Source organism: Sceloporus occidentalis, unplaced genomic scaffold, assembly GCF_023333645.1.
Source record: "Sceloporus occidentalis isolate IW3139 unplaced genomic scaffold, rSceOcc1.0.p SCAF_19, whole genome shotgun sequence".
Taxonomy (NCBI): Eukaryota; Metazoa; Chordata; class Lepidosauria; order Squamata; family Phrynosomatidae; genus Sceloporus; species Sceloporus occidentalis.
Window position 1 is genome coordinate 13,646,420 of NW_028316999.1, and position 13,019 is coordinate 13,659,438.

The 13,019-nt window shown below is 39.4% G+C and overlaps 2 protein-coding genes across 2 annotated transcripts in view; one reads left to right on the forward strand and one right to left on the reverse strand.

Annotated features, from left to right (window-relative positions):
• Positions 1 to 306: 306 nt before the first annotated feature.
• LOC149302471 (RWD domain-containing protein 2A-like) lies at positions 307 to 2,122 on the forward strand. Its single transcript, XM_089482704.1, has 2 exons — positions 307 to 507; positions 1,457 to 2,122. The coding sequence occupies exons 1-2, from the start codon at positions 307 to 309 to the stop codon at positions 2,120 to 2,122; spliced, it is 867 nt and encodes a 288-aa protein (XP_089338830.1).
• Positions 2,123 to 6,961: 4,839 nt separating this feature from the next.
• The window catches only part of LOC149302472 (NADP-dependent malic enzyme-like), a 125,101-nt gene continuing 119,043 nt past the window's right edge, over positions 6,962 to 13,019 (reverse strand). Inside the window, exons 14-15 of the mRNA XM_089482557.1 lie at positions 7,646 to 7,744; positions 6,962 to 7,129 (exon numbers count right to left, since the gene is read on the reverse strand). Coding sequence (XP_089338683.1) covers positions 6,962 to 7,129; positions 7,646 to 7,744 — 267 coding nt within the window. The remainder of the gene's footprint in view (positions 7,130 to 7,645; positions 7,745 to 13,019) is intronic.

Genomic DNA, 13,019 nt, shown 5'->3' on the forward strand with positions numbered 1-13,019 from the left:
ACTCCTAGAAATAAATAAGGGAGGAAAGGAACCAAGGGATTTAGGTCTTAAAGAGGGACTGTCTCTCTAAAGAGCATCAAGTAGAAGGTATTTTATAATTGCCATTAAGCTTGATTTGCATTAAATTGTTATTGGTTTCCAGATAAAACCCAAAGAGCCTCCAGTGATATTTAACTAATGAATTCACTTTGATTGTAACAAATTGTCATGGAACTGGTTATGAATTTGTTCCCTAATAGAAGCTATTATCTATTTTGAATACAGACTTGGAGCTGTTGCCTAATTTCTAGAATCTATATGTCAGAAATGACAGCTACAGTGCAAGAATGCTTAGAGCTTCAGCTTCTAGAGATGGAAATGCTTTTCTCTATGTTTCCTAACAAAGAAGATATTGTCCTGGAAGACGCAAATTCACTTTTACGAGTACGTCAATATTTAAAAGGAATTTGTGAATCACTGCCACCAACGATTGGGTTTACAGTGTTTATGAAAATAAGGAATTCAGAGGTAAGCACTGATTATTCATTTCTATGGTCTAATATTTCCATACATTGATTGATTGTTTGCACTCGAAACATGGGAATTATCTATTTAAACATCTTCAATTGGGGTAACATAATTTTGGATCGCATAATAAAACTATATCATCAAGATGGGCCAAATTAAGTGAGCATCCATGGATTTATGCGAAAAGTTATTGCCTACTAACAGGTAGACTCTTATAATCTGCACTTGTACCATTTACTGCCATCTACATCCTTAATGATTACAGCAAAAACATTCTTTAATTAAACTTCACCATAACCTCATCTGAGAAACACTTTCTACATCATGAATTCACAGCATCCATATTTCAGGGATAGTACACATTTCATTATATTAATATAGCCTGTGAGGGCAATTAGTTACATTCTGTCTTGATATGCAAGTATATTGTGATGTGTAAAACAAAAATGGCACATAACTAACGCCTCCTGCCAATCTGTTGTTCATGGAAAAGGTAGTATACTTGTAGTTCTTAGTGTTTTATTTCACATCTTAAAGTTATGTATATCCAGATTTGTGCTTTAATCTATGTATTGTAACAAACTGAGCGGTTTCACATTTTGTCCTAAATAACTATGAACACCCTGACAAATTTGTGTTATAGTAAAGATGTACATTATTATTTTTTTATATTTTGGTTTATTTCCCTCTCCCTAAGCTTTTTATACTTTTGGGGTTACTTAGTATTCAGGAATGCTACCTCCTGCGTTAATGAAGGGCTGCACAGCTCTAGTCCTTCTGGGTCACAAATATACCAGCTTGAGCATCTCAGAGATTCACTAAACTTCTTATTTTCAAGTAACGATACACACAGAATTTCTGACCTGCTTTTCACTTTGGGTTTCTTTGTTTTAAACATGCCATATGTGTGCAATATACTTTGAATTGTGTTTTTGTGTACATTTTTTAGATAAAAGCACAGATGCACGTATTGCTGCCTCATAATTACCCAGAAACGGAACCTCAGTTATTTGTTAGGTCCAGTGCTTTGGACAGGCAACAGCAGAACATTCTAAATACATGCCTGGTTTCATATATAAATTCATCGGATCGCGGTGAACTTTGTATCACCAATGCTGTACAGTGGCTGCAAGACAACATCTCCTCATATGTACAGACCACTAAACCTGAGGTGGAATCAGAGAAAATGAAGACCGCTACAGACACATTCCACCGCATGTGGATTTACAGCCATCACATATACCGCCAGGAACTAAGAAAAAAAATTTTAGATTGTGCTAAACGACTTCATTTAACTGGGTTCTGCTTGACGGGCAAGCCTGGAGTAATATGTGTAGAAGGGGTAAAAGACCATTGTGAGGAATTTTGGCGTGATATTCGCTACCCAAACTGGAAACACATCTCTTGTAAGCACACAGAGAGCAAAGAGGTGCCCGGCAAAATTGATGACTTCAGACTGTTTACATCTTTTGAGGAGTTAAAGTTTGCGGCACATGGAGATTATGGACTCAGAAATGATTACCATATGGACTTGGGGCAGTTTTTCGAATACCTGAAACAACATAAGAGTGAGCATATATTTCAAATACTGTTTGGCATTGAAGGAAAATCTTGAGATGAGAGGTGATCCCTTTTAGGGATGTTGCTCCTTTGAAACGGCTTGAAAGTAAAGAAAGTAGTGTTATAGTTTCTGGTTGTGCATTTTTTATCTGTTATGACATATCAAAACTTCCATTAGGTAACACGTGGATGATGACTTAACATAAAACATTTGCCCTCAAGTTCCTTCCCTTAAACACTTTATATAGACCATGTCGACCAACAACAATAATATCATACTGTATATAGGATAGAATATAAATTTTGCCATTTTAAAGTTGCTTGGTGTTTTGTAGCTGACCTGAAGCAGAGCTCACGGGTTGAATGAATGAACATTTGGAATGGCCAACCTAAATACACTTCATAAGCTCCTCTAGAGTAGTGATTTCACTAGCTCGGTGTTGTATCTTGGCCAAGCCAACTAGGCACTATACTATACTAGCCACTCCCACCCATCCACTCATACACTGTTGTGGGTGGTGCCGCTCAATTTCTGCCAGCAGGGCCGGCACTGCAATGCCAGGAAGTTTCCGTCACGTGGACAGACAGAAGCACAGACAGTCTTGTGAAGTCTTTAGCCAGGCTAATCACTTCAACAAAAGCTATAATTCAGGAGTCAGGAGTTAGCAACAGTGGGTCCATGGGACTTATGCGGCACTTTGACAGGGGTGGCATTTTGCAGCCCCATGACATGGTATTTATGGATACTTTTGTGGAGAAAGAGAAGCACTTTTGCACCTGTATGTGTGTGTGTAGATGTGTATGTGTGTGAGCATGGATGTGTAAGTGTGTGAGACGGAGGCTGTGTGTTGGCCTGAGTGTGTAAGTGTGTGTAAAAATGTGTGCCAGTGTGTATACAAGTTACCGGTGAGGGGGTGGGGCAAAGGGACAATTGGTGAGGGTGGCAAATATAGGAACCGGGAGCCCAGGTTCACAGAGAAGCAGATGACGAAAGAAAACAGAATGAAGACAAAAGAGCAAGAAGAGGCAAGAAGCAGAGCTAAAGTAGGCAGGTGCACAGATGCAATCGGCGGAGAAGACAGGAAGAGTACATTTATTAATCATGATATAACATAATGGGTGTGGTTGTGATTTTGGTAGGCATGGTTGTTGTGAGAGGAGCAGCATTTTATCCTTGGACCCAGGCAGCACAATGTCTTGGGCCAGTCCTGGTTAGCAAACCTGGAGTCCGATCAGTGAAATGGGATTGGAGGTGTGTTTAGAGCTACTTTGACATTCTCAAGAAGCATCTGCTGGTGTGAACCATACCCACAAGGGAATCTCTGAATACATGCATTCAAGAATTGTTGGCCTGGGGCAAAGCAGTGCACTGCACCAACCCCCCCCCCAAAAAAAAAAGCATGATGTAAAACAATGATTAATCAAAATTTTAACATATAAATGCTAAGTACTATGCTGAAAGCCTTCTTAGTACTTAACTGTTTGCAAATGACTCTGCGTGCATATGACTCTGTGTCTTGCCTTCTCTTTTTGGCCCCGAGGAGGAGACTTAAGCGGAGTAAGCCTGACATGTCATCAATTTGAATGTTTGGAAATTTGTGAGGCAGTGCCAACTGGAGGGAGCACAAACTCATCACAAATAATGATACTATTGAGAGTATTTCAGGGATCCATGTTGCCACAGCAACATTGAGTTGTCAAGCTCACCAACAGCCACCCATAAGATCAACCAGTAAGGACATTTAAGAATGGCTGTGTAGATAGTAACAACGGTGCATACTGGCAAAGGACACTGTTTCTGGCAGCGCCTATGTGTACAGGCTTTGCAAGGAGCTCTGGAGCTCGAGCTTAAGGACTTCGCTTTATCTATTATTGTAAGCTAGGTTCTACTGCTTGATTGGGGCTGTACATCATACATATTAGTGACATACTGATGAATGTTTTTTTTGCTTTGTTGTCTAGCCAATGCAGGACTGACAGATAAATCTAAGCTCCCTCTCTTGGTTACCACTAACAAGGACATCCTTGGTAGAATATGTCAAGAGACACAGTGTAATTTTTTCAATGGCTGCCTTTTGTCCGAGAGACCTGGATTTAATGCAGATGAGGATGCCAATTGCTATAAACATTAAGCTAGCAAAATGTTTATTGTACTGCAGGTGAGTACTGTTTCAAACCCAGAGCAAGAAGCCATACACTCCACATTCCCTGCTTAATTCTGGTTTTAAATAACTATTTCTTTTTTTATATCTGTGATTAACTGGAAAATAAGAAATGGAAAAGGAGTCTGCATTTTCACAACACATCCTTGAAGGTAACCAGAATAATATAATATTCCTGCCACAACATTTTTTCAATACATATTTTTAAAATTTTATTTATATTCACTTGAACTAAATGTGATACTATATACTGCCCTTTTAGAGAGATAAAAAGCCTGTATATATTTCCAACATATAATGTTTCACATTTAAAAAATCAGCTGCTTATTATAACAAAATATTCCATTACCATGATTAATGTGCTTTACATAATACAAACAATTAACTAACCCATCATTGTTGTTGGCTTGTTTGGGTTCCATTGGTTCCAAAAAGCTATTTAACTGTTCCCTTCTGCCAATTGCCAATCTTGTACCACTGGGTTGAGTGGCACATAATTTTGTGTAAACTCACTAGATTTGTACAGTTTATTTTTGAATCATTAAGACTCCAAGTGGTTGCTTTACCCAGTACTTATGAATTTTTAGGTTGTCCCATTTCTAATTGGAGCTAAGTGTGTCGTGATCAGCCCAAGCGTTTCATCTCATATACGAGTTCCAAAAAACATCAGAAAATGACATGGTTTTATAGTCTGAGAAACTTGGCTTTATTTGATTTTACTGTGTACATAGTAATTACAAAAGACTGGAAGCCCTAAAGCAGAAGGATGCAGGCTTATTTGACTTTTAAGGCAGGCTTGACTTTGTGATCCAGCGCTAACATTCTGACAACACAAACTCTTTGAAACGTGGCAGTCATCAGCTATGTGTATGCTTTATAAAATAATCTAAATAGATTAATAGTTCCTAAAACAATACAAAAAATGCAAATGAGTATCAGATTATCTTGCTAATGAACAGGTAATTCTCACTTTATTGTAAACTGCCATTCGGAAGTGTTTAATGTTCGATCATGCCATTTCACACTGAAAATCTGCAACAAACAGCCACATGCAAAATAATCAAGCACACGTAGACACAAGATATTGTACACAGAAACAATAACCATGATAAAAACAGTAAACCAACTGTGAAACAGCAGTAGGACTTGGGAGTTATGACAAAATGCTAAGGATTAATTCCTTCCTCAAAACTGTTAATGAAAAGAAAGTCTTTAGGCAGGCTGATGATTAGCCTGCAATGTCTTAGATGACATGTTCTCTGCTCAGGATCAAGTGGTTCCTAACAAACCACAAAGTTTCCTTAACTCATTAGGGGTCAGCCTTCATCAATGGCACCCTCGCAAAATGTGATGATCAGTTTGAGTTGTTCTCCAGGATTCCAAGCAAAGCCTGTGCAAACGGACAGTGTCAGAAGAATGCCGCAATGCATCATACACCGGTACTTTGTTTGTATCTACACAGCCCCTTAGTCTACATGACTGTTCTTAGCAGTATTTGAAACTGTACTGCACCATAGATGAATCCATACACCATCTAGTAGCCAAACACAGCGGAGTAACCAATAACTGCTGTTTGAAGATGAGGAGGATAAAATCTTGCTTGCTTTGAAATTAAGAAAAATGTTTAGATTGTCTTGCATTCTGTTCTTGTACATCTCTATATGGGTGGGCGAATCACATTGTAAAATCAATTTATCGTGCTTTATGAAATGTTTAGAATGCAGGCCATGCTCCACATCCAGAAAGCATTAGTGTGTGTTTACAAAAAAAGATAATTCTGTAAGGGTGTAACTTGAGATACACATTTAGCATGTTAAGCAGATGTTTCAAGAGTTGTCTCTAAATAGTTGGAAAAAAGGAAACTGGGATCGGTCATTGGAATTGGAAATACAGATCAATAAGAAAGATGCAAGTGACATTATGTAAATTTATTTTCAGTTCTCAGGGCTCAAATATCTGCTGAATGATACCCTGCTGATTATTGGGTTTCATGCAAGGGTAATTTCTACGAAAGCACATTGAATGTGTATACAATATATTTTGATATACACTATATGGCAAAACATATTGGGGCACCTGACCATTACACCAACAGGAACCTTAATGACATTGGATGCTAAATACTTAGACATTAATATGTAGTTGGTCCCCCTTTGCCGCTATAACAGCTTCCACTGTTCTGGGAAGGCTTTCCACAATAATTTGTGAGTGTTTCTGTGGACATTTTCATCCCAAAGGTGTTTAATGGGGTTGAGTTCAGGGCTATGTGAGGGCCAGTCAAGTTCTTCCACACCAAACTCATCTAACCATGTCTTTATGGACCTTGCTTTGTGCACTGGGGCACAGTCATGCTGGAAGAGAAAAGGGCCTTCCCCAAACTGTTCCCACAAAGTTGGAAGCATAGCAGTGTCCAAAATGTCCTGGTATGTCCCCTTCAGCATACCAACAACATTTTGGACAATGCTATGCTTCCAACTTAGTGGGAACAGTTTGGGGAAGGCCCTTTTCTCTTCCAGCATGACAATGCCCCAGTTATGCAACTATAAAATACCATGACAAGTACTGTGCAATATCATCTTTATTTTAACATCAAATTACAAACAAAACCTTTTCAGTGCAAAATCCAAAATATTTCATTGTGACTTCACAAGATTCCCTTTAATAAATGCACTTATACTTCGCTTTAGAAAATATGTAAATCAATCTGGTATTTGCCTGCTTTGATGTCACATCTAGATTGTGACCGTCTGCACTTTCATTGCTTCCTCTGGCCATGAGTAGGAATCCACCACAAACTGATCATAATCTGTGGAGTACATTTGAGATCGAACAAATTCTTCCTTGTTTTCAGGCTCGGGGAAAACAGATGCCGTGTTAAATCTGTAGGCATTTTCTACAAGCTGAAAATAGAGGAACACAATGATTTCAATTAATATTAAGGCAGGCACATCTGTTAAATAGCTACTGCATAATAAAGGAGTAACTACTTATATAACGAATGATAAATCTATAATATATCATTTTAATGGGGAGCCAGGCAAACATCTGCTGGTGGATCACAACATTTCACAGAATTCAAGATCTTTGGAACAAGATACTTCCTAGTTCCTACAGCTACCCCTGCAAACTAAGTGCTAGCCATGTTCTCTCATATATAAAAAGAAAATACTATCTCCAGGCCAGCATTTCTAGAACTTTTCTGGGAAGTCCATTTGCTGTGTAGTAAAAAAAGAAGGGGCAGGCTATCATGAATATCAACAATATTATTTTACTGATTTCTTAATTGCTTAACCAAACTCCCCATACCCTTACTTCTTTGTAACATTAATATAGGTTGTGAACATGTTATGTTGTTTCCCTTAAGTTGTGTTGTGTGCATAGCTTCATGGCTTATGGGTATTCACTATGATTCTTACCTTGACAGCAATCTTAACGGAGACCTCCTGTATGGTTTGTAATGGTGGGTACAGACGCCCCTCTTCCAAGTGTTTGGCAGAAACCTGCTGAGCTATGACCTAGGAAATAAGTATAAGTCATTTTTTTTCTCTGTGGGCATCCTGCTTCATTTACTGGCTAACATATAGTCCCTCAATGACCATTCACTGAATTTTGCCCAGATGCAGATCCGAAGCCACTCTGGCCTTTAAAAGTTGCTTTTTTGCACTTGTTGAAGGGAACTGAAGCTAAAGAAGGTGATAAAATATAACCCACACACAGAGATGTTTCAGAACAGAAACATAAATAAACAGAACATTTTATGTCTTTTTATAATGTCCTAGACATATCCAAAGCTACATTTCATAGACTATAAATTATTACACATGTAATAACAGTTACCAAAGAAGCTCTGTACGCCCAGTGCATTCCTGTATGTGGCATTAACATAAACACATAATTTTTTACCAAATCGTGATAATTATTAATTATAATTATTCTACACACTGTGTGCATGGTTTTGTCAAATAAACATGTAATCTGTTTATTCAGGCTGAAAACATATTTATAGTCACCAAAGGTTGAACCAATATTATAACTAATTTTATTCTTAAATTAGACTAATAGTTTATCAAGAGATCACATGTGTTCCAATGCATACATTATCATATATCTAAAACACATATGTAAAACCACAAAAAGGAAAACATCAAATTTGAAAACTCCAAACTAAGTATCTTCACAGATTACACTAATTTGCCCACGTTGTGGTAAAGTCAGTGACAGTGCATAATAATTAGTTACATTCAGTTTCCTCTTACTTCTTATTGGCATCCTTGGGCTACAAACCCAAGCAAAACAGAAGAAGGGTGTGGGGAGAGTATCATAGATTTCTTCATGCCATTGGAGGAGAACTGAAAGACATACTGACACTACATCAGGGTGAATTATTTCTCTGGCATGAAGAAGCAAGAAGAAATGTGGCAGAACATCAAGTGAGAGGGAGGACATAGTGCTCCAAATTAGCTCCCATTAAACTAATTAAGCATGACGGGATAATGGGATATTCTATGTAATGGAATGACGCATATTTTTAAGACAAATCCTCCTTCTATAAAGAAAACTCAATGCAGACCAGATACTCATGTATCTCTGATTACACAGACCATTAAGTATCACCATACCAGGGAGCCTACTCAATACACTAACTGGAAAAGCACCAATTGGTCGCTCATGAACCATAAAACAGCTAAAGATTGGAGTCACTTCCAGACTGTGTGACCCTGAAAATATGACCATGTACTTTTGACAACCTGAATTTGCAGATCCTTGTGAGGTTTTAAAAGCTTAACAGCTGACCCAGGCAACAGCGGCCTTTCATAGATGGAAGTGCATGAGTGTGGCAACACCGGGAGTAGGAAAATAGAGCAAGGCAGCAGCAGAATGGAGAACTCCTAATCTACTAATCCAGGACTCATAACTAGTGCTTTTGCTACAAGTATTGCATGGTTGATATCCCTGTTTGAAGCATGGTTGATATCCCTGTTTGAAGCATGTTACTTTCAGTATAATCTCTAAGGTTGCGAGCAGGGCTCTCTCCACCTAATGTATTGGTTTGTCTTAGTCTGTCAATTCTCGTCTTGTCATACCCCTTCAATATATGTATTGTATTAAGCGCTGCGTAAATTGTTATATAACAATATATAACAAGCGCTATATAAAAAAAGATAATAATAATAGTAATAATCATAAGTCAAGGTTTCCAGAAGAACTGGTATTAAATCCATTTGGTTAACAAAAAAAAAAATTTCGAACTTTTCCAGATATGCCTATGTGATGAAGCAGCATAGATTAAGCAAGTCCCAGATATGACAATATAGTTCATAACAAGGAATATTTACTAGCATTAGTAGGTGAATAATAAAGAATTTAAGAAGAAAGTTGAAAAAAAAAAACTTTTTCTTACTTATTTAGTCACAAAAGGCACTTAAGAGTAAAACATATAAATATTTTTCATTTTAAGGTAGCAAAACTTCAGGAGTATGTGTAGAAACATTTTAAAAAAATTTCATTTTACTAATGTGAAGTCAGTTACTGTGTTTAGGAATGTTACTCTACATATAAATACATAGCCTTGGTCTCATCTAAATAGCCCGTGCAACCATATAAGTGGCTTACTGGTTTATTAATATTAAAAATGCCATATTTTATGTGTTTCAATACCAAAAATCAGTATACAAGTGACTTCACAACAGTGTTATATAACCTCATCAGCTACATGGCAAGTATCTTAAGGGGAACTGTTTCCATCGAAGCTTTTAGCAGATCTAAATTCATTTATGGAAGTTACAGTATCTTGCTTATATTATTTATTTGTCAATCAGCATCATTGTTTTGGACATATTTAGGTTGAAATTCTTAGGTAAAATGAGATCTGTCAGAATTTTACACAACTAGCATCTCAATTTCCCTTTCTGAAGTTCTCTCTTCTCTACTCAACAAGGCCAATCAACAACAACCAGCATGTCAGGGTCAGAGCCCCGCACCGACCCCACGTGGCAGAGGAATCGAGGCAGAGGATGCGGCCTACCACGCGGACGTTCCACAAGGGGCTAGTTGAACACCAGCTGCACCCACGAGGCGAGGAATCCCAGGGCGAGGTCGGTGCTTGACAAGCGTGTGCACTTCTGGTTGTGAGGGGGCGTGGTCTCACACCCGGAGGTGTTACAACACGTGAGGAGGTGCTCACTGATTGGGAATAGAGGTGGAGTGTTCTCCCAGCACCTCTCTCTGAGATACAAGGGGGAGGAAACCAGGTGTGAGAGGGAATGGTCTACACCTGCTACCACTATAAAAGACCTGCATTCCCTTCATTCAGATGCTTGTTAATTGAGCTACATACCTTGTTTCTGTTACCGTTACCCCATCTCCGCTAAAGCCTCACTTTGAGTGAATTCCTGGTTTTGACCTTTTGGCTCTCGTCCTTGGACTCTCTGAACTCTGCCTGCCCCGACAACTATTTTGGATTTGCCCTTTTCTATGATATACAATTTTGTGCATCTCCTCTCTGACTCTCCTGTTCCTGCGCTACACTCCACAACCCCCTGCCTGACACAGCAGCTTAACAACAACGAGAGACAACTGAATGGACAGGAAGCATTGTGCAGATCTTGGGGGGGTTTTAAAGCAGATATGTTGGCTATTTTAATGTGCAGCATTACATAGGTTATTCAGAACCGTAAGATGTAGGAACTGGGAAAACTGACCGATTCGCTTTAGAGTTGAGGTATCGTTCCTCATTCAGCACAGAGTAATTAACTGTGAGCGACATTTTGATTTGTGAGTCAGCAAGGCTGTGCGCCTGATCATGCTTTGCCACCTCTGTGGTCAGAGTTTATTTAAGCAACAGTTCATTTATTGTAAGAAAGACAGGCTGCCATTCAGGTGTTCTCTTTCTAAAGCCGAACAAAATTCAATATAACGCTCATTGGAGTTGATAAATGCCAGGTATTTCAAGCTGTAATACCTTCTAATTGCAGACAGTTTCACAGCGATGACAAGCTATGTTCCCTGTTTTTATGAGCTTTACCAAGCAGAACAAAAATGTCAAGGATTTATAAACTAATGAAATAGTTCTGGCACAGCTGGTGGTGTACCAAACTAACTTCAGAGATAATCCTATTAAAATGTTATTCTACAGGACTAGCCAAGATTTCCACATGCTGGGTATCATCTGCTTCATAATCTGTAAAATAATCAAGACGCAGAAAAAGAAGCAACCGCGGCGACGAAGATAAGATAAATATATCTTAATTAAACAATTCACTGTCCAGAAATACAAAACCATGTCTTTAATCATAACAGACATAAGTTATAGGTGAGCAGTAAGCATGCTTTCGCCTGAAAACCCAGTCTATGAACCCCTCAAGAATCCCTATTATTATAGAATGTGAGGGCAGATAGGAACCTTTCGGCCAATCTAGTCTGGCCAATACTACTTTCCTTAGTCCCGGCCTTATACTATTTCTATGATAGCCTTATATCTATCCCATACATGCTTAAAATCCTTCATTGTATTAACCTTTTCTGCTGAAAGTCTGTTACGTGCATCCACTACCCTCTCAGTAAAGTAATATTTCCTAATATTACTTTTAAACTTTTGCCCCTCTGGCATGTCCTGTTGCTCTGGTAGTTTTTCTTCTTTTAGATATACTCTCTTCCTTTATCATGTTGATTCCCTTTAAGTACCCTATTGGCTCGAATATAGGCTGCACTTTTTTCCCCCACTTTAAGTTTTTAAAGTGGGGGTGCGGCCTATATTCGGGGTCGGGCGCCGGGCAGGCAGCGGGGTTTGGATACAGATCCCCCGCAGCGGTGCAGGGGACCTGCATCCTAATCCCCGATACGCTCAGACAGCCTCCCCTGCCAGCACTTCCCACGGGGGGGGGGGTGCCGGCACGGGAGGTTGTCTAAGTGCATCATGCGGACCGTCCGCACGATGCGTTTTACCTCTGCCCCCCCCCCGACTTACCGGAGCAGACTCCCAGGTGTCTTGCGGGGCAGGCGGGGGACATCTACGCAATACGCGTATACAACTTCAAGTTGTATACGCGTATTGCTTAGATGTCCCCCGCCGGCCCCGTAAGACACCCGGGAGTCTGCTCCGGTAAGTGAGGAGGACAGTGGTAGCATATCTCGGGGAGGGAGGACAGTGGCAGCATATCTCGGGCAGGGAGGACAGTGGCAGCATATCTCGGGCAGGGAGGAGGACAGTGGTAGCTTATCTCGGGGAGGGAGGACAGTGGTAGCATATCTCGGGGGGGAGGAGGACAGTGGTAGCATATCTCGGGGGGGGACAGTGGTAGCATATCTCGGGGGGGAGAGGACAGTGGCAGCATATACGTGTTAAGATTCTTTAACCTTTCCTGGTAAGTTTTATCCTTTAGTCCATGAAGCATTGTGAATCTTTGTGTCATCAGCAAAAAGACACGCCTTTCCATCAAGGCCTTCTGCAATATCACTAATAAAAATACTAAATAAAATGGGTCAATGTACAGATCCCTAAAGTATCCTACTGGTTACAAGACCTTTCTCCGAATTTACTCCATTGACTACAACCCTCTGTTGTCTGTCACTCAGCCAGTGCCTAATCCTAAATCTATGATATGATGTGTGGGACAGTCTCAAAAGCCTGAAATCTAGATACATCTTGATCACCTTGATCAATTGCTTTGTCACCCAATCAAAAAAAAAAATCAATAAGATTAGTTTGGCATGATCTTCCTGAGGAAAACCCATATTTTCTTGATCTTGAAACCCATGTGACTTTAGATGTTCAAGAATCGTATCCTATTA

Coding starts and splice junctions, on each gene's coding strand:
- LOC149302471 (XM_089482704.1), top strand. CDS start 307: ATGACAGCTACAGTGCAAGAATGCTTAGAGCTTCAGCTTCTAGAGATG. Junction 508..1,456: donor TGAAAATAAGGAATTCAGAG/GTAAGCACTGAT, acceptor TACATTTTTTAG/ATAAAAGCACAGATGCACGT.